This window comes from Nematostella vectensis, chromosome 11 (assembly GCF_932526225.1).
Source record: "Nematostella vectensis chromosome 11, jaNemVect1.1, whole genome shotgun sequence".
In the NCBI taxonomy this organism is placed as follows: domain Eukaryota; kingdom Metazoa; phylum Cnidaria; class Anthozoa; order Actiniaria; family Edwardsiidae; genus Nematostella; species Nematostella vectensis.
Genome location: NC_064044.1, coordinates 7,578,509 through 7,599,696, shown reverse-complemented (window position 1 = coordinate 7,599,696; position 21,188 = coordinate 7,578,509). Strand labels below are relative to the sequence as shown.

At 42.2% G+C, this 21,188-nt stretch overlaps 2 protein-coding genes and 1 non-coding gene across 5 annotated transcripts in view; 2 read left to right on the top strand and 1 right to left on the bottom strand.

Moving 5' to 3' along the window:
* Positions 1-20,869, bottom strand: part of LOC5518468 (long-chain-fatty-acid--CoA ligase 1) — a 28,491-nt gene extending 7,622 nt beyond the window's left edge. Inside the window, exons 1-18 of one of the 3 annotated variants that reach the window (XM_048734172.1) lie at positions 20,403-20,869; positions 17,787-17,963; positions 16,952-17,053; positions 15,846-15,945; positions 13,598-13,776; positions 12,569-12,601; positions 12,369-12,420; positions 11,921-11,997; positions 11,154-11,231; positions 10,746-10,828; positions 10,198-10,249; positions 9,441-9,523; positions 9,314-9,368; positions 8,622-8,717; positions 7,439-7,511; positions 3,851-3,939; positions 3,508-3,674; positions 2,979-3,032 (exon numbers count right to left, since the gene is read on the bottom strand). In XM_048734172.1, the coding sequence (XP_048590129.1) occupies positions 2,979-3,032; positions 3,508-3,674; positions 3,851-3,939; positions 7,439-7,511; positions 8,622-8,717; positions 9,314-9,368; positions 9,441-9,523; positions 10,198-10,249; positions 10,746-10,828; positions 11,154-11,231; positions 11,921-11,997; positions 12,369-12,420; positions 12,569-12,601; positions 13,598-13,776; positions 15,846-15,945; positions 16,952-17,053; positions 17,787-17,963; positions 20,403-20,549 (1,697 nt within the window). In that variant the 5' untranslated portion in view covers positions 20,550-20,869. The remainder of the gene's footprint in view (positions 1-2,978; positions 3,033-3,507; positions 3,675-3,850; positions 3,940-7,438; positions 7,512-8,621; positions 8,718-9,313; positions 9,369-9,440; positions 9,524-10,197; positions 10,250-10,745; positions 10,829-11,153; positions 11,232-11,920; positions 11,998-12,368; positions 12,421-12,568; positions 12,602-13,597; positions 13,777-15,845; positions 15,946-16,951; positions 17,054-17,786; positions 17,964-20,402) is intronic. The other 2 variants (XM_048734171.1, XM_048734170.1) reach the window with 2 other exon arrangements.
* LOC116602051 (melanocyte-stimulating hormone receptor) lies at positions 5,497-7,830 on the top strand. Its single transcript, XM_032363112.2, has one exon. The coding sequence runs from the start codon at positions 5,729-5,731 to the stop codon at positions 6,716-6,718; it is 990 nt and encodes a 329-aa protein (XP_032219003.2). The 5' UTR covers positions 5,497-5,728; the 3' UTR covers positions 6,719-7,830.
* On the top strand, positions 19,277-19,393 carry Trnal-caa. The gene is made up of 2 exons: positions 19,277-19,314; positions 19,348-19,393. It is a non-coding gene; the product is annotated as a tRNA-Leu (tRNA).
* Positions 20,870-21,188: the final 319 nt, after the last annotated feature.

Genomic DNA, 21,188 nt, shown 5'->3' with positions numbered 1-21,188 from the left:
TGGCTATTGTGCAGGACTTTCCCCCTCTATTGGTGGTGTGCATGATTCTCCCCTATTGGCTATTGTGCAGGACTTTCCCTCTCTATTGGTGGTGTGCATGATTCTCCCCTCTTGGCTATTGTGCAGGACTTTCCCCCTCTATTGGTGGTGAGCATGATTCTCCCCTCTTGGCTATTGTGCAGGACTTTCCCCCTCTATTGGTGGTGTGCATGATTTTCCCCTATTGGCTATTGTGTAGGACTTTCCCCCTCTATTGGTGGTGTGCATGATTCTCCCCTCTTGGCTATTGTGCAGGACTTTCCCCCTCTATTGGTGGTGAGCATGATTCTCCCCTATTGGCTATTGTGCAGGACTTTCCCCCTCTATTGGTGGTGAGCATGATTCTCCCCTCTTGGCTATTGTGCAGGACTTTCCCCCTCTATTGGTGGTGTGCATGATTCTCCCCTCTTGGCTATTGTGCAGGACTTTCCCCCTCTATTGGTGGTGAGCATGATTCTCCCCTCTTGGCTATTGTGCAGGACTTTCCCCCTCTATTGGTGGTGAGCATGATTCTCCCCTCTTGGCTATTGTGCAGGACTTTCCCCCTCTATTGGTGGTGTGCATGATTTTCCCCTCTTGGCTATTGTGCAGGACTTTCCCTCTCTATTGGTGGTGTGCATGATTCTCCCCTCTTGGCTATTGTGCAGGACTTTCCCCCTCTATTGGTGGTGAGCATGATTCTCCCCTATTGGCTATTGTGCAGGACTTTCCCCCTCTATTGGTGGTGAGCATGATTCTCCCCTATTGGCTATTGTGTAGGACTTTCCCCCTCTATTGGTGGTGTGCATGATTCTCCCCTCTTGGCTATTGTGCAGGACTTTCCCCCTCTATTGGTGGTGAGCATGATTCTCCCCTATTGGCTATTGTGCAGGACTTTCCCCCTCTATTGGTGGTGTGCATGATTCTCCCCTATTGGCTATTGTGCAGGACCTTCCCCCTCTATTGGTGGTGTGCATGATTCTCCCCTCTTGGCTATTATGCAGGACTTTCCCCCTCTATTGGTGGTGTGCATGATTCTCCCCTATTGGCTATTGTGCAGGACTTTCCCCCTCTATTGGTGGTGTGCATGATTCTCCCCTCTTGGCTATTGTGCAGGACTTTCCCCCTCTATTGGTGGTGTGCATGATTCTCCCCTATTGGCTATTGTGCAGGACTTTCCCCCTCTATTGATGGTGTGCATGATTCTCCCCTATTGGCTATTGTGCAGGACTTTCCCCCTCTATTGATGGTGTGCATGATTCTCCCCTATTGGCTATTGTGCAGGACTTTCCCCCTCTATTGGTGGTGAGCATGATTCTCCCCTATTGGCTATTGTGTAGGACTTTCCCCCTCTATTGGTGGTGTGCATGATTCTCCCCTCTTGGCTATTGTGCAGGACTTTCCCCCTCTATTGGTGGTGTGCATGATTCTCCCCTATTGGCTATTGTGCAGGACTTTCCCCCTCTATTGGTGGTGTGCATGATTCTCCCCTATTGGCTATTGTGCAGGACTTTCCCCCTCTATTGGTGGTGAGCATGATTCTCCCCTCTTGGCTTTTGTGCAGGACTTTCCCCCTCTATTGGTGGTGAGCATGATTCTAGCCTATTGGCTATTGTGCAGGACTTTCCCCCTCTATTGGTGGTGTGCATGATTCTCCCCTCTTGGCTATTGTGCAGGACTTTCCCCCTCTATTGGTGGTGTGCATGATTCTCCCCTATTGGCTATTGTGCAGGACTTTCCCCCTCTATTGATGGTGTGCATGATTCTCCCCTATTGGCTATTGTGCAGGACTTTCCCCCTCTATTGATGGTGTGCATGATTCTCCCCTATTGGCTATTGTGCAGGACTTTCCCCCTCTATTGGTGGTGTGCATGATTTTTTCCCTCTTGGCTATTGTGCAGGACTTTCCCCCTCTATTGGTGGTGAGCATGATTCTCCCCTCTTGGCTATTGTGCAGGACTTTCCCCCTCTATTGGTGGTGTGCATGATTCTCCCCTATTGGCTATTGTGCAGGACTTTCCCCCTCTATTGGTGGTGTGCATGATTCTCCCCTATTGGCTATTGTGCAGGACTTTCCCCCTCTATTGATGGTGTGCATGATTCTCCCCTATTGGCTATTGTGCAGGACTTTCCCCCTCTATTGGTGGTGAGCATGATTTTCCCCTATTGGCTATTGTGCAGGACTTTCCCCCTCTATTGATGGTGTGCATGATTCTCCCCTATTGGCTATTGTGCAAGACTTTCCCCCTCTATTGGTGGTGTGCATGATTTTCCCCTATTGGCTATTGTGCAGGACTTTCCCCCTCTATTGATGGTGTGCATGATTCTCCCCTCTTGGCTATTGTGCAGGACTTTCCCCCTCTATTGGTGGTGTGCATGATTTTCCCCTATTGGCTATTGTGCAGGACTTTCCCCCTCTATTGGTGGTGTGCATGATTCTCCCCTATTGGCTATTGTGCAGGACTTTCCCCCTCTATTGGTGGTGTGTTTTCTTTAAAAAGGCTTGCAGGAAATTTTATTTGCATTTTGCTTCATTTTCTTGCTGACGGCCGAGGGGCATAATAAGGTTGATCGGAATGCTTCTATATAACGACTCAACACGGGGGTTGACTTTAACATTTCCGGTCAACAAAATGCAAACTATTCTGATGACTATTGCTTTTCTGCGAAAAGTCTAAAAACTTATGCTAGTTTCGAGCGATAATGCCAGAAATTATGCTAGCATAATCTTCATGTCCCAAGGAGGGGGGGGGGGGGGGGGTGGGGGTGGGCTCTTCCGCCCCTGGCTACGGGCCTGCCCCACCTCCCCCCCCCCCCCCCCCCCCCTCAGCCTTGGTTCTGCTCTCTCTTTTCAAAGCACGTGAGACATTGTAAAACTGTCGGGACTATGCAAATCGCAGACACACAAGGAATCCCTCAGGTATCCCTGTCAATCTAGTTGTAATTGCCATCAAACCTACCTGAGAAAGCTTAAAGATGTTCTTTTTACGGTCAATGATCTTAAGGGTACCGTTCTAGAAACAAAAATAGGTATATAACGTCAGCTATTACGCCCAACCACACTGTATTGCAGGCTAACACTGTATTGATGTTAATGGTGGCTAAGTACCTTGGTGACCCCGCCAACTACTTTTTACTGCAAATATTTTTTTTCTCATTGGATTGAAAACCCCGGGTGGGGAGGGGGAGTTTGAGGTGAAAGTGATAGGGATGCTCGTCGGGAAATAACCCTAAAAAAATAGCGGTACATCAAAAGTCTCTACCCTAAAAAATACTCCAGAAGCCTTTAAAAATACCAATTCTTTGGTATTTTGACCCCTTAAAAATACGACGAGCATCCCTATCAGGTCGACATGGGAAGCCCCCAAGGGATTGAAACATCTCTCATAACAATATAAAATACTGATTTGAACAGGTCATACTCGATACGTTTAATTAATTATTTTGTTGTTTCGCTGTGCTGACAAAATTTATTCTAAGCTACTTTACCGCTTGAATAACATAATGCCCTCTTCAGTGACCCAGCCCTGGCAACATACCGTTGTCCATTCCCCTATATCGCCTGTGTAGAGCCAGCGATCTTTGTCAAGAACTTCAGCGGTCATTGCAGGATTGTGTAGATAGCCCTTGAACACATTTCTCCCTTTTACACAAATCTAAAGATAGAGAATTATGAATCTCAATTATTTGTATTCATTTGACAGCGCCCTTTTTTTTTCTTTTTGAGTTTTGCTCGTTCGCACGTTCGCTCGCTCGTTCGTTCGTTCCTTCGTTTGTTCGTTCGATAACTCGTTCGCTCGAGCACTTTGAAAATCAATGCGCCCTCCGTTACCTCTCCTTGTTTATTTTTAGCCCAATAATCCATTTCTGGGACATCTACCAATTTTACGACGTTCACAGGTGTCGGGGGACCCACGTGACCTGTCACGAAAACAAAAAAACTTCAAAGAAGGCCAATCACGCCACCATCTTATGATCCCGCTCGTGGCGAGTCGCACAAAGCATCCATTTTCATCGGCTTTTTCAAGCAAGTTATCTAGATATTTTCAATCAAATATCGTCAATAACATATCAGACTCTATTCGTAAATTGTTATATTGTAGTTTCCTTAAAAAACTGCTGTATTTTTCATGACAAACAATAACAAATGAGAGGGTGATCGACATTTTTAAGGAAATAAGTTTACCATACGAAGGTAGGGTGGGGGTGGGGGGGGGGGGGGTGCTATCTGGCCTATATTTTTGCTTTCCGCCCCTAAATCTTGCTCATATGGAAACAGTATAATATTTAGCGATGATCCTTTAAAGTGCCCGTATCATCAAACTCTCAATTTCCGGGTTTATACCATAATATCAGTAGTGAAAACTAGCCATACCAATTTGTATGGCCATACGACAGGTTTTCGAGGGGATTTACCGGCTTTTTGCAGGTCAAGGGGTGCGTGTGTACCCCCCTGTGAACGGGCCTGTGTACCTCCTGTGAACATGCCTGTTTACCCCCCCCCCTGTAAACGGGCCTGTGTACCCCCCTGTGAACGGGCCTGTGTACCCCCCCTGTGAACGGGCCTGTGTACCCCCCCTGTGAACGGGCCTGTGTACCCCCCCTGTGAACGGGCCTGTGTACCCCCCTGTGAACGGGCCTGTGTACCCCCCTATGAACGGGCCTGTGTACCCCCCTGTGAACGGGCCTGTGTACCTCCTGTGAACATGCCTGTTTACCCCCCCCCCCCCCCCTGTGAACGGGCCTGTGTACCCCTCTGTGAACGGGCCTGTGTACATCCCTGTGAACAAGCCTGTTCACCCCCCAGTGCCTAAGAGTTTAGAGCGTGCAATGTGATTGGTTGCCTTACGCGGCTCTATTTGCTCTTCGTCTGTCATTACTGTCACGCAGCCTCTAATGTTTACTTTAGAAGCACACTAGCATACACACATTGGCACCAGTCGGGCCAAGACGGGACGCTAGCACAGTCTATTACCCGTGCAGTTCGGCAACCATGGACAGCTGTTTCGTCCTTATTAATACAGCTAAAAAATAGTTATCATTTTATTGAAAAGCGAAGATGGGATCACCTCGATAATAAAAAGCTATGGCTAGTTATAGATACTTAAAATACTACAAATAATGGATCAATTGAGCTTTAGGGCCACCAGGTATAACTAATAGAAAAAATAGGTATCTGGTAAAGGTTATTAATAATATTATTATTAATATCGGGGGGCGAAAATAAACTGTTTTCGAAAAGTACTGCGAACGGAAATTTACCTAGTCTGTGTTTAAAAAAAATGGTTTTTATTTTTTGTCAACGAAAAGTTAGATTGCATTTAGTTCTGGTATAACTTTCGAATACAGCTGTTCAAGAAAAGGATATTTAATAGGTTAAGGAAAAAAATGATAGAGATCGAGTTTGAATAAAATTACAAGCCAGCACAGACATAGGGGCAGAATCAAAAGGAAAATAAGAATAATCGTTAATCTTTATAAAGGATATATTTTATCATTTCGCCTGGTCGAAAATCCATGTAATAAAACACGGAACAAATTAGGTCTCGTTTCATCTTAGCAAATAGAATCCTAATTAGACAGTCCGCGAATTGGATATTTATAAGGACGCAGTTGTTGTTTTTCAACTGTTCAAATTGCTCATTGTTATTGAGGCTTTACAAACGTCTCGCGAAAGTGAGCAGGCAAAAGTCGGCGAGCTTCGGTCATCATGGTTGTGTTCACTGAGTCTTGTTTACCTTTTTCAGAATGGCTACAGTGTGGCCAGATTTCCTACACAGAGTTCATCGGTATCACGTTAATAAATGGACTCACATTCGTCCCTGCGATACTTCTGAACGCTTTGGTTCTCGCCGCAATATGGAAAACTTCGACATTACACACCCCAGCAATGATTTTGCTCTCAAATCTCGCTTTGTCGGATCTTTGTGTGGGCTTACTAGCTCAACCTCTGCTATTCAGTTCGATTACGCTAGAACTTAACGCATATCACCTGCCAGACATATACTGTACAGTTTCTATTGCCTTTGGGGTTATTTCCTCGTTTGTTGGGGTTGTATCGTTGGTGAGCATTACCGCAGTCGCTGTCGATAGATTCCTCGCCATCTATCTTCATTTAAGGTACCCTAGTGTTGTAACTATGAAGAGAGCTTTCGTCGTGTGTGTCGCATTCTGGGTATTTTCTTCACTTCTTTCTGTCGTCTGGATTGTCTTAGGTATGGACACGTATAACGTCAGTTTTTGTGTTGTGATGGGCATCTGCAAATGCGCTATATTTACAAGTTATATTCAAGTCTATGGAGTCATTAAGAAACATAAGTTACAGATACGCGCTATGGCGCCAACTGTTTCGACAGAACTGGAGATCATCACCTCACCGCGAAACATCAAGCGATACGCAAAGTCGGTTACAAGCTCTCTGTATGTGTACTTTGCGTTTGTTGTCTGTTATGCACCGTGCTTCTGCGCGTTCGCCTACTTTGGAATAACAGCAGACAATTGTCACTCGCCGTCCTTTATCAAAGTCTCTATGACACTTATGTTTGCCAACTCTGCGATTAATCCGGTGATTTATTACTGGAGAATGACCGAACTCAGAGTAGCAGTGCGGCGAACAATGCTAAGATCAGGAAGAGCTACTGATTTATCAGGAACGGGGAATGGAAGGTGCAGGCGAGAAGCTGAGCACGAGGTGAATTGATAGGGAGAATGATAAATGAAAAGTGGGCCTATTGCATATTTGCAACTGTTCACATAAACAGATCAAACTTTCTCGAGTTAGAACGTTAAGTATAAGCCTGTCTCCATCCTGTTGATTGAGGCGACAGTATTCAGCGTTCTCTTTTTCTCGTAAAGAGGTCAGAGTTCTTCCTGGATCCGTGCATGAATCAATATGCATGCGCAGCAAGTTAGGGTAGAACAAAAAATGTTTAAAGGTTAGCTCAAATAAGGCAAACTGAGGCGAAGTGTTTATGAAATTAGGTTAGGCAAAGAAAGCGAGAGTGATGAGATGAGATTGTTTTCGTTGTTTAGTAAAGGTTGTTTGGTAAGATGAGGTGAAGTAAGGTAAGGAAAGGGGAGATGGCATTAGAGGTACTGTAAAGTAAGGTGTGGTTTAATTTAAGGCGAGGCTAGGCGAGGTGAGGTGGCATTTAAGTTAGGTGATGCGGGGTGAGGGGTGATAACAGAATAGGAAAGATAAAATCAACCTGTATTGGTGACACTACCCAGCTAGCTTGATCGCACGACACAAAGGAAACGTTGGCGCCTTTCTTCTCAGCATCTCCCAACACAGTGTACAAACAGCGCCAACATTTCTCGTCCTGCTAGGTGATTAAGCAAGCAATACTGGAGCTGTTGCTGCTGGATTTAGTAGGTCTTCGTTAAAGTTGAGTATGAAATGATCTTGAAAAATACTTACCAGCAGTAAAGTCGTCAAGTAACTGAAGCGTTACAGATGCAACAGTCTCTGTCTGTCCATATCCTTCTTGTACCTAAATGTAACACTTGAATTAATACAATGCGTTCGCATAGCGGAATGGGAACCTATAAGAAGATTAAAACACTTGAATATTTATAAAACATATTTGGCGTGGTGCTACGCTTTCTTGCAAGATAGCAATAATTTGGCGGGAAACCCTTCAATGAACGAATAGTTGCCGACCTTTTTTACCGATAGAGAGAAGGCTTCATATAAGAGACCAGTACTGTAGCCGTTATATGATAAGAATGCAAGAAGGTAATACTATCAAGATTTCAATAACAGTCTGATTATTTTGCTGTTACGAGTTAAAAAGGAGCATTCAATGATTATTTGTTGTTGTTGCTTTCTTTTCTTTCTTTCTTTTTTTTTTTTTTTTTTTGGGGGGGGAGGGGGGTGGAGATGGGGGGATGGCATTTGTGCCGGAGCATTCGAGCAACGACTTCATTTTAGAGAAACATGGTGAATTCCAGGCAATGCCGAAGCAGTCGTCGAAATATTAGGGGGGGGGGGGGCACAATAGAGAAACATTAAATAAATATTGGGGGCACAGCCTCGTCCCTTCTGGTCATTTCTTTATATATTTTTTTAAATATTGGGGGGCACGTGCCCTCAGTGCCCCACCCCCTGCTACGGCGAAGATGGTTACGAAACATATGACAGGCGCGTACACAAAAAGTGGGTCATTTCTTTAATAAGGAATCTTTGAATAATATGCACCTTTGAATAATATGCACCCCCCCCCCCCCCCCGCCCCTCCTTCAGCCAGTTCTGGGTACGCGCCAGTACGACGGGTGCAAACATACCCGTCATATCAATATTTGGGTGACCTTCAAACCCGCTCGGTCAATCTCTGGGAGGCCTGGGTCTAAGGGCTTTTCAAGATTAGTGAGATAAAAATTTGACCAAGCTGTCAGTTTTTTTCGGACAAATTCTTGCCACGAGTCTCAAATTGACAGGAATCAGCATTTTTCACCATATTTTCTGGAGATCATCAGGGAGCGGGAAAACTTTAGCTCTTCTAAATATGGGCATCAATGACCATATAAGGCAATGCAAACGAAGGACACTATCCGTGGGGAATATGTTTGATATGCACCCGACTTCTACCGTCTGCCCTCACCTGACATCCCATGACACATCTTATAAAGGTTGCGACTTTGGGTGAGAGAGGAGCGGATCCGCTGATGATAAACCAGACTCGTCCTCCGAGTAAGGCCTGTGAAATAAACGGTTAAAGAATGTCACTCACCCACTCCTTTGTTATTGTTTATCATTGAAAATACAGAGGTTTATTCGAGAAGGAACTTCAAAATAACAATCTGCGAGATATGGCGAGGGTCATTATCAAGATTTTGAACTATTAACCACCCCCCTCCCCCTCGGACCGTTAGTAGGGTACCCTGACAAAAAACTGGTTTTGACCCTATTATATTTATTTATTATTACGAGTGGCGCGCGCATACATAGGCAAAATTGCAAGTAAGGAAGTGTCATACGATTTTCGAGAAAAGCGGAAAAGTAGAAAAGGTTTAAATTCAAGGCTGCGACACGTTGTAGACATATCGCATACGACATCGTAGGAGAAAATTGTGAGATGAGTAGACTTGTACCTAGTCGCAATAATGACAAAAAGCTAATGAGGTACAAGGCTCATTGGAGGACGCACTTTTGAGATAGCTCTCAATGCATTCTGGGAAGGACAGCTTGCCTCTTTCAGCTTTATAGCCACTGGGGATATGACGTGTAATGTTAAACACCATCCACGATCTAAAACTATTATATATACCAATTATAGGGAAAAGAGTTTCAAACCTGTATTTTGTTGAATATCAGATAGTCCCATATCGTATCTCTCCTGACTATTTTCCTAAAAAAAGAACACACACACACATGCACTTAATCAATTTATATAGAATATAAAGTAAACGTTTTTCCCTACCTGGCTAGATCTCTTTTCTTGGCATTTAAAGCGATTTGGAAGATCCACCTTTTTATCCAACTCTTATTTATTTCATTTGTGACCTAAAAGAATGTTTCTTACATTAGTAAGTACAAATAAATGTTTGTCTTTTCAGACTATTTTCAGTCGCTGTCCTTTGCACATCTACTTCTCAAAAAGGTTGCATCCCATTATAAATGCTTTTTAGCTCGAAGTGGTTCATGGGATACAAATGGTTAAATTTGGTCTCTGAAAGCCATGTGAATGTTTAACAGCTGAATATAAGCAACAATTGCGCAGCTTTCAAAGTATGTATTTCTTTTGAAATCCTTTGAGTTGTTTTTCATTTTGCTTACTCAATTTCTTATTATGATATTATTACCACATTTTAACGTCCGCTCCAATCTTTCGCTTTTCCGTGTCTACTGCATTTTTGCTCGTTCCAGGCTTTTTTTAAACAATTGGAAAAAACGCAAGCCATTGATTGATAATGATACGCACGAATCAGTGTGGGCTTTTACGTTACCTGAATTCTCAGAGTGTCCTTTTTTTAAATAGGTGTATTTAATAAGAGACTATACAATTAAAATCAAGGGAGTTGCGCATATCTTTTATCACACCCATAGACGTTACGACTGATGGATTTAAGACTTATAGACACCGAAACAGGTTGCATTTAACAACATGGCATTATTTTTTTATAAACAATATTGCGGCTTTAGGTACAGCTCACTATCAACGTTGTAAATCCACCAACCTTGTCGTGTATTCTGTTAAGTAGACGAGGTACCGCCCCAAATACGGTAGGCCTGTGTAAAGCATGATACGGTCAGCTCCTTCCAATCCAATGAAAATGTGTGCAAATGATTATTACAACGAGTACCCTTGACATCAGTTCGAAGCGAATGGGGTGCTTTTCATATGTTATATTAACAAAACTAGCGAACACAATCTTTTTTGTTATCAAAGGCATGAATTAAGCAATATATGCAATACAAAATTGACCTGGTTCACAAGCAAGCAAGCGTTGAATAGCGTCGAATACTCCCCGGCGCTTATTTAATGCTTCTACTTTCAGACGGAGCGCTTATTTGATGGAGGCGCTTAATTAAAAGGACGAATTCACACAAAGGGGTCGAAGTGTTACTTTAAGGTTTAAAATGTTTTGGACCAAATTAGGAATGTTAAAATTGACACAAAAAGCCGACCTCTTTTCATTTGGAAGAAGTTTGTGCTACTAAAACAGCTTCTTTGTCTCTATTCTAAGTAAAACAAAGTGTTAACCACGTGTTCAAAAAGACGAACCTCAGTGTCTTGAAGTCATCTAGGAGTTTCTTAATGTCGCCGTTAAAAAATCCAATTTTCCCACCATTCATGAAGATAACAATCTGTTAAAAGAGGACGTTATGGAAGAAAGGACAACAACCAGAAAAGTTTTTACGTTCGAGTCAAAGAAAGAACTTCCTTTGTCAGCAAGATTTAGCTCGCAAACGTCAGTCAATTTAAGTCGACTCTAGGGGTCAACCGGACTCAAACCCATCTCGTCACATGAGCAGAATGGGATCCGTTCCCCCCACCCCCCCCCCCCCCCAGATTATCTCCTCTCCTCCCCCTCTGGAAATGCCCCTGCCTGACCCTAACCTCAACCCTACATAAAGTACATACCAACCCTACATAAAGTACATACCAACGGATGGTACAAGACGAACTCACCTGGTTCACCCTCTCGTACATGTGCGAGAGAGGAAGAAATGATAAGTGGACGTCGTCTACTCCAAAACTTCGCCCGTGCTGCAAAAAAAAGACGTGATAGAATGCTTTGTACTTAGCGTAGAAATCAAGTGTGAAGGACGACCGAACATTTGTCATTTGATGATGAAGATAGTGGTGGTTATGATATTTTATTTTTCAATTATTAATTGATAGATCTATTCATCCTAAACAATTTCTTCCTAGTGAGTTGTATCTGTTTCGTATGGATTACAAAGGATGGCGTTCGCGTTCGCTGTTTTTGGTCAACAATGAGAATAAACCGAGAAGTAGAAGTCCAAGCCGAGTCTTGTGACGTCGTGCGAGATGTCAATCAAAGTACATGAGTGCCCACGTGCACTAACAACGTGCACACTGTATACTACTTATCCGTAACTTTAGATCTTTGACACAAAAGTAGGGTATATTCGAGAAGACGTCGAGGGACTCAAGGAATAATGTGTTGATGGTGGTGGTGATGGTGACAATTATGATGATGGTGGTGGTGGTGGTGATGATGATGGTGATGGTGGTGGTGATGGTGACAATTATGATGATGATGGTGGTGGTGGTGATGATGATGGTGATGGTGGTGATGATGATGACAATGATTATGATGATGGTGGTGATGGTAGTGGTGATAATGACAGTAATGTGATGATAGTGGTCATGATGACAATAATAATGATGATGTCTTGTTTCTTTTAAAAGAAACGTCTCAAAATTATTACCTGTTTTAAAACGTATAAAAATGCAGATAAATCTGATATGACATTATCGTGAGTCAGCATCGCTCCTTTTGGAGTACCTGAAATATATGGTTCACAGAATCAGAAAATTAGGAAACCTATCAAATAGTTGTCAGTTAGTTTGTCGTACGCATAGAATCACTTGCTTTTAAATAACAACGGCTGAAGAAAAAGTATTCCAGGGACAATCCAGCGGGGGTTTTAGGGGTTCTAGGACCCCTCACTGTTAGCTAATCTGAGAAAAGAGCTCCTCTGCTTTTAACCAACATAAATAAGAAAGAAAAAAACCGCCCCTCTCAAAATATCCCATGGCAACGTGTATCCGCATTCGAACAGCCAGTGGTTTTACTACCGAAGGACTCCCGAAGTAGATTTGACACAAAAAGCGCGAGAATTAAATTTGTTGTTGTTTTTTATCTTTTGTACAGACCTGTTGTTCCACTTGTATAGCACACCGTGTACAAATCGTCTGATTTTGGAGGCTGTGTAAGTAAAGACGAGACCGTAAGAAACACCAGAGACAAGCGGACTGCAGGGAACGTACGGACAAAAGAGCTCAAATACAATTCTAATAAAACGATTCTAAAAAAATCAATACAAATCAAAAACAGCAAAAAAGACATATGTTACCTTCTTTTGTATCGGGTTCGTCTCACCAAGTTTCTAACATGATATAAGAAAAAGAGCATTTATTCAAAGTAACGACTTCTAAATATGAGGAGGTTCTTGCCACGGACCGCTCCTGGTCTCTTAGAACACAAACAATGTTCAGCGGACACCGATAGCTTAGAACCTTCGACCTTGATGACTTGAACGTCAGAACCCTTGATAACCCAGACCCTCGGCACAGGGTCTGGATGGGGGGTCTGCATGTCGTTAGCCAGTTTAAATTTCCATAATTTGTCGGTAGTCGGTAGGAATAATCGGTCTGTGTCGGTAGTCGGTGAATCTAGGCTAGTACGTCGCTTTGTTATAGATTTCATGCATAAACAAGATTAAACATTATTTAGGATTGACTAGTAATTAATAACTTATTTATAATAAATTAATTATGGATTAATAATTGACTGAAAAGTTGATGCAACAGAAAATACACAGTGTTGATTCTGAAATGGCCGAATTTAATAGATTGACGATGGAAGTAAATAGTAAAAAAAACGAAAATAATAAAATGTCGGTAGTCGGCAAATATTTTTTGTCGCTAGTCACAAGTTTTTTTCATGTTTTGTCGGTAATCAGTTACTTTTTAAGCCGTTTGTCGCTAGTCGGTTAACCCCATCCACGACCCTTTCGACAGTTTGAGCCTCCCGCTAACAAACGTTTCTATGTCTTGATACCCTCGATAATTCGAATTTCCTGTCATTTGAACTCAACAGTACTGATAAAGTGAACACGAGTGAGCAATAAAAGACATCATTCATTGACTACAAGATCAGATGATAAATGCACCTATTGTGAATTGAGTTGCTACAAATATTGCCAATGGCGTAGCCAAGCTAAGAGGGTGCGCAGACTTGATTATACACGATAATGCATAAATCCCGGCGCTTCTTTAAATAAAGAAAAAAGAGAAACGACAGAGCTCATTGGGGGGGGGGGGGGGTGGGGGGGGATTTTTTTTTTAACAGTCGCACAACGATACTAGCCGGTAAATATTACCTCTAAATCCTCAAAGCTGATAACTTTGATTCTTAATCTTGCGGCGGCTGATCGATCGCTTGAAGAAATCGGTACGCCTACCGTCACCAGACTTCGGATAATTCCGACGTCGTATTGATTGAGTGCTGACAATAGGAAGCTAACCTTTGAGGAATGGCAAACGATGGACTGTAAACCAGCTAGAAAAACAAAACCGAGTCGGTAGGTTAACACACACAGAAACGAGACTCTTCGAGATAAAGAGAGGCCCCGCTCTAACGCAATACGAATAACTATCAATAGGCTATCCCAGCTATAAGCATGCGCGCGCACTCACCATGGGAACCTACCCCAACTACCGGCATGCAGCGCGCGCTTTGTTTGATGTAGATTTAAAAAAGCGCGCGCTACATTCTGGTAGTTAAGGTAATTCCCTTGAAATAGTTCTACAACCCAGATTTTTTTTAAAACTTGGCATAAACAATATTGAAGTTAAGGGCTTTCAAAAAATGTTATCAAAAATGGGGGTATAATCGTCCTCGTTTTCACAGCAGAGGGGCGTACTTTTGACGCGTTTTTACTGATCATGCGAGGAAAAAACAGAACTCTAAATTTTCAAAAGTAGTGCCTATAGTCTATAGAAAATTAAGTTCTCTTTGTCGAGCTGCCAAAATCCGATCTCCTAAACAATAACCCGTAGTAGCTAATGTTCAAAACAAATCACATTTCAGAGATCGCACTAAAAGACACTGTTTTCGCCACTATTCATACGGTAAAAAGCGCCATTTTGAAGTATTTTTATGGCTTTTAAGAGAAAATATACAAACTTCTACAAGCCACCTTTTTTTCTTCTTTCAGTATGTCATTTTTCCGTTTATATTTAACTATTTGAGCAAATAAAAAATGGGGATAACCGACTTCGTTTTTCTGTCAAAGCAATTTTAAGTAAAAAAACGCGCGCCTTTTGCTTTGTTTTCTTGCACAACTGTGGCGCGCGCGCACACTTAATACCGGAAAATTCGAACAAACAGCGCGCGCCACTATGCGCAGAAGGGGTGCGCAGTGCAATTTAAGGGAATTACCTTAAGGTAGGTTTCTATTGTTATGCGCGCGCAAGCTTATAGCTGGAATGGCCTATTCGTACTGGCAAAAACTCAAGCGCAAGAAAACGGACCTGCTTTATTTTCTGTTGATCGTTCTAACCTCTTGTGTGGCTCTTGCGTTCCGGTAAGGTTCAAAAGTCCTAGCGAAGCAGGGGCGGATCTAACTTTTAGCTAAAGGGGGGGTTTGGCGTTGTGACAAAGGGGTGAGGGGAAATTTTTATTGTTACATATGGCTTTCTGGCAGCACAAGGGGGGGGGGGGGGGGGGCTTTAAACCCCCTAAACCCTGCACCTAGATCCGCTACTGCTATTTCAAGCGCTACATAAATTCCCCACATATGCCAGCTCTATAAGTCACGAAAATAAAGATTACGATTAGAGAGTGCCTTTATGTGTAACTTGATTTAAAGCACAAGGCGAGCCCAAAGACAATTTTATCGTGTGTGAATGATAAATCTTATGTGCGAGTCATATATGTACCATGTATGATAATATGTGTACACAGAGCGTGACAGTGCGAGTCATATATGGGGAATATAATCACGTGATCATACCTTGTTTGATGATATGGGGAATATAATCACGTGATCATACCTTGTTTGATGATATGGGGAATATAATCACGTGATCATACCTTGTTTGATGATATGTGAAATATAATCACGTGATCATACCTTGTTTGATGATATGGGGAATATAATCACGTGATCATATCTTGTTTAATGATATGGGGAATATAATCACGTGATCATACCTTGTTTGATGATATGGGGAATATAATCACGTGATCATACCTTGTTTGATGATATGAGGAATACAATCACGTGATCATACCTTGTTTGATGATATGGGGAATATAATCACGTGATCATACCTTGTTTGGTAATGTGTGTACACGGAGCGCAACCGTGCGAGTCATATATGGAGAATATAATCACGTGATCGTACCTTGTTTGATGATGTGTGTACACGGAGCGTATCCGTGCAAGTCATATGGGAAATATAATCACGTGATCATACCTTATTTGGTGATATGTGTGCACGGAGTGTACCCTTGTGAGGCATATATGGGAATATAATCACGTGATCATACCTTGTTTGACGATGTGTGTGCACGCGGCGTACCCGTGCGAGTCATATATGGGGAATATAATCACGTGATCATACCTTGTTTGATGATGTGTGTACAAGCGGCGTACCCGTGCGAGTCATATATGGGGACTGTTATCATTGAAAACATCTGACACCCGAGGTCTGTCAGGAACCACTGAAAACAGGGACACACAGATTGCATTAGCTAAGGGAAGACCGAAAGAAATACACCATGTTCAAGGATGTCAGTATACCTGTGTCCTATGAACATATCAGGGCCGTAGCAGGGTGTGGGGCACTGGGGGCATGTGACCCCCCCCCACCCCCCCCCCCCCCCCCCCCCCACACACACACACAATAATTTCGAAAATTAGAAGGAAATGACCAGATGTTGTGTCCATCAATATTTTCTTAATGTGTCTGTTTTGTGACCATCCTCCCTCCCTTAATATAACGTGGCCTGCTGGCTCTCAATTTAGTGATAACTCTGGGACATGATAGCTTACAAGTACAATTGCTTGATGGCGCGATAACTCAGCTGCATAGGCTCGGCTTTTCAAGCCTGAGGAACCGAGTTCCCTGGCAACAGGAGCGAGTTATAATATTATGTTGCACGTTTAGTGTGAAACGATGCAGCTCGCAATATTTTTTTCTCCTTTGTTTGCAGGCCATTATCCCACACACACACACCATCGGCCGAAAGTTCGTTTTCGGTTCTCAATAGACGTGTTATTTTTAGACAAATCTATAAAGCATAAGTTAGATCACTCTGGTATGTCATCAATTCATTAGCCAGACTTTTTGGTAGCCAAATCCTACAATAAACGTTCCTTGGAGATACTGTCATAAAAAAATTCCTTTTTGTTCTTTCGGGGTGGTCAGATTTTTGTCAGAAAACTCCCTCCCTCCCTACCTCCCACCCACCCACCCACCCACCTCCCCCACCCCCGAAAAAGTAGGTACCCTAATTTTTGGTGCTTTACCATTTCCCTCTGAAGACAGATGAGCAGAGGCGAATCAAGAGGATGGGTTGTGGGGGCTCCAATCCCCTCTATGAAAACTAAGGAGAATCAACTTGTTCTCTTTTTTCTTCGTACAATTCTCCTACTTTATAATGCAACCCTTCTTTCTTTATCCACCCTTTCCTCGAAAATGGATGATTGTTACAATTAATGGCCTACCTCAACTGAGTTTGGCGCAAGAATGCCCAAGTGAGTGGCTTGCGACGGTTGGCAACCGAGACAGACCAGCCCACATCCTACACTGTACGCTCGTCCATGAACCTAAAAACGGCAAAGGCTGATTTAGACAGCACGATTTAGTCGTATGCGAACTGCCTACGACATGTCTTAGCCCTGTTGCGTTAAGGCTGATTCAGACAGCACGATTTAGTCGTATGCGAACTGCCTACGACATGTCTTAGCCCTGAATTACACACTACGACTTTCGTAGCCGAGCACCGTAGCGGAGTCGTAGGCTGATTTACACTCCACGACTCGAGTTGTAGAGGTGTTGCGGGCGAGTTGCATACGACTAAATCATGCTGTCTAAATCAGCCTAAAAGCATGCTACCTTCAATTGAATTAGGGAAAGCCATAAAGCAAAATGCAAGTCATGATATGCATAAGACGCACTCTGACTTAACGATACAAGCGTTCTTCGTTTCCCCCATAGTCTATACCTTACACTTGTTCTAAGAACCTTTTTTATAAGAGCATCCAGCCTGTGATTTCACCAAATTGCAAGAACATGAGAACATGTCGCGCCTCGGATAGCAAGGCGAGGCCCCTCCCTACCCCCCCTAAGAGACCGCCTTAATTCCATACCTCATGATATGTGATCCATGTGTATTCCCCGTTGCCAGGTAACCTCCACTCTAAGCAAGGCGATTCCCCCCCCCCCCTCTCCATAGCCTCCCCTTACTCAAGGGGGCCTTGAGAGACCTCCCTTATTCCGTATCTCATTAATATATGTGTTCCATGCATATTCCCCATTGCTAGGCAACCTCCACCCTACCTCATTATATGTGATCCATGCATATTCCCCGTTGCTAGGCAACCTCCACCCTAAGCAAGGCGAGTCCTTTGAAATTTTCAAGCCGTGAAGAAAGGCATCGTAAACAGAGTTCACTTCGCTGAAGATACGGGATACGGGCCCCGAGGCGACCCTGCTGCGGCGTGCTCCTGAATTATCCTGGAAATCAATTCATTTCCAGTAAGAAATGAGACGCAGGAGTTTACCGTTTGATTGCGCGAGGAGCTTTATAAAAATCCCGCACTTTTGTCGGTGAGCAATGAGTTGTTTATCAAACATATTATTGCTCTTCGTCTAAATGATAAAAGCGTCACGCTATTCTAAAAAAAGTTAAGCGCCCTCATACTGCAACGTAAATACGTATACTCACTAGGGAAATAATGTTAAATATGTGCGCCTGCGATCATTGGTCAATTGAGAATGTGTTAGTTCCAGAAAATATCCATACCCCCCAACCCCCCCCCCCCCCCCATTGAGGGGATTGTAAATTCCGGGGGGGAGGTCCAAATGTAGGAATTTCCAGAGGGGAGGGGAGTATGACCCCCTCAATGGGGGGGGGATGTATATTTTCTGGAACTACACAATGCGCGCAATAAACACTTTTTCGCGCGTTTTGATTTGTGGCCAATTTTGAAATCTATCTTTTGTCATTTCTTACTGAAGACGGCGAAATTTGAAACTTGAATGGTTTCTAACTTTACAGAGAAAGAAAGAAAAAAAAATGGATACTTTTATATGTCCTTATGGCTCCGAATACACGATATTTATGCTAAGTACGTCAAAAATGGTAGCATCTTTATAACACAATTCTTTTATCTATGTAATAACGGGGGTTTCTCCGGGGTCGTTTACCAGGTAGCTTCTGTTTCCTCACCAACAACTTTATTGTAAAAGCAACCACGCTTAGCGAGCAGGGAGGTATTCGAGCTCGTTCTAGGAGACAGCGATCAAACGATTCTCAGAAGGCGAGGCTGATAGAAGGGAATCCTTACTAGACCTCTTCCTTGACTAGGGATTGTCTTCACGAAGCCAACAGAACTTACTCGATAGCCTCCGCAGCAAGCTGTCGTTGTTACAAGTAGTATGTTTTACAGTGAACTCCTATTTATACTGACTAATTAATATTTCGGTACTAACTGGTTTGACTGCTCTTAAGAAGGTAATGCAAGAATTGCAAATGAATGTTGATCTAAGGGAACAGAACAATTTCAAAATTGAGGATAACTATAGTAAGAATCCGTCGATGTTAGAATAACAGTTAATGGACTACAAACAATAATCATATAAAATACTATAGAAACATGAGGCTGAGGAATACGTTTGGCTTGTTTGACATATCTGGAAATTAGAAGTTTATCTTGAGTAAACGCTAAGCTAGTTTTGGAATAAGTAACACTGCGCATGACTAACAGGTGCATACTTTCTAGAACACATATTTATGAGAGATTGGCAAATAGTCTAATAACATCTATGTCAGAATGGCCGAGTGGTCTAAGGCGCCAGACTCAAGGTTCCATTCCTTCTCATGGTGCATGGGAGAGTGTTCTGGTCTCCGAATGGAGGCGTGGGTTCGAATCCCACTTCTGACATTAGATTTTTTTAAACTAAAAACTTTTTTTTTGCATTTTATGTGATTATCCTTCTATTTCTTTATTAATTAAGTTTCTTTTTTCTTCTAAGCTGTAAAAGCTCTAATCTTTAGCTTAATTATTTGTCTTTCTGCATATGATTAATTAAATGCGTATGCTCGTGTAGCGTTTAGAAGCTAAAAAATATTTTTTTAAAAAATTTTTTAAAACAGTTAGTTCGATGAGTTACTTGGATGTGTCTTTCAATTTTAACAAACAAGGCAAAATACCTCGTCTGTCCTACGCTCTAATTGTGATTACTTACTTTGGTGAAGTAACCAGTAATGACAACATCACATTTTGCTAAGCTGAAAATATCCAGTTCCGTCAAAATACATTGGTTTTACAACCGGCAATCAATGAATGACACTTCCAAAGAACGGAGACAAATCTCTTTGCATTTGACCATTAGTACGTAATGGAGCTCTTTCAGACAAGGGGTCCAATTCTCAGATAAATACGACTACGGAAAATTAATCGCCCATGCTAAACAGACTTCTAAGTATCAACTTCCGCCTAGAAAAAGGAAATAAACAATAACATGTCGAAATCTGGCAGTGCTATTTTCTGGAGCAAAGTGAACTATTGTCGGCGCTGTTATTACGTTTTTAAACAATAGATTTGCTTATATTTATTGGGTTTTGTTTATATTGGCCATATAGAGTACCAATCAATATATCTGATAAATCATTCCGTTACCTTGATGACAATTTTGAAACGAAACTCATTTCATTATATTGTTTTTTCGAAGTAATGATATTCTGTAAATTTTATTTGTGTCTATTTTTGCGGTTTGGAGGTACTTCTATGTGGTTTATTACACATTAAACGGATTCATTGTAGAATAACCGTATTTCCTCTCTTACTTTAGTCATTATTTATAAACATTCGAGATAAAGATCAAGAAAAATATCTAAATTCAAAGAAGTAGGATGTTTGTAATGCGTCGTTAAAAATAAGTTTTACCTACCTCAGTGTCGATCGACTGTTGTTTGTTTTTTATGCATTCGTCGGTGCTTTGAAAGAAGTCAAATAAACTATACAGAAATAGTGAAATTAAGGTGAATACACAAAACCGGGCCAGAGTCTGGATGCCATAATCTTCCATAGAAATCATGATACGAGTTCGAAATATCTACACTATACACTGTTGTAACAGAAAGCGAACGAACAAACCGAAAGCTGTTTGTTATGCATAAAGCCTTGGAAATTTGCATGGACTGAGTGTTTGGACAATCAAGGCCCTTCTTTGTTACGGTCGTTTGTACAGGGCCAATAATACATTGTAAAAATGATAATTTGCACAGGAGCTCCGTGTCTATCAATGCCGTCCCACCTAGTGCGATACCAATCAGTCCTTGCTACAAAATGCACGTTTTTCTAATCCTTCTTCCATCTGAGCAGTCGTAACCTTGCCAACAGTGATTTTATCTCAAGGTCGATCTGAATAGGCCACAGAATGGTTCTGTGAGCACCATATATTCTAAGGGGATTGGGTTGAGTATTTTGGTCTCGAAAAATTCGAGTTTTGAGCTTGCTATACGTCTACAGGCTATAATGTAGTACAAGTAAATTATAGTATCTGCTTGTTTTCTTTCGTGCATCAAATGTTAGGATGTCTTTATCTTTCGGCTTCGAGCAGTTTTCAAACATCAATAAATAAAAAAAAACGCCAAAAAATATAAGTTACATGCGAGCATTGCCCTTGTATTTAAGCACCTCGTTCCCTTGTATACAAGCACCTCGTTCCCTTGTA

Bases quoted from the DNA above. Each gene is read 5' to 3' on its own strand.
- LOC116602051 (XM_032363112.2), top strand. From the start codon at position 5,729: ATGGTTGTGTTCACTGAGTCTTGTTTACCTTTTTCAGAATGGCTACAG.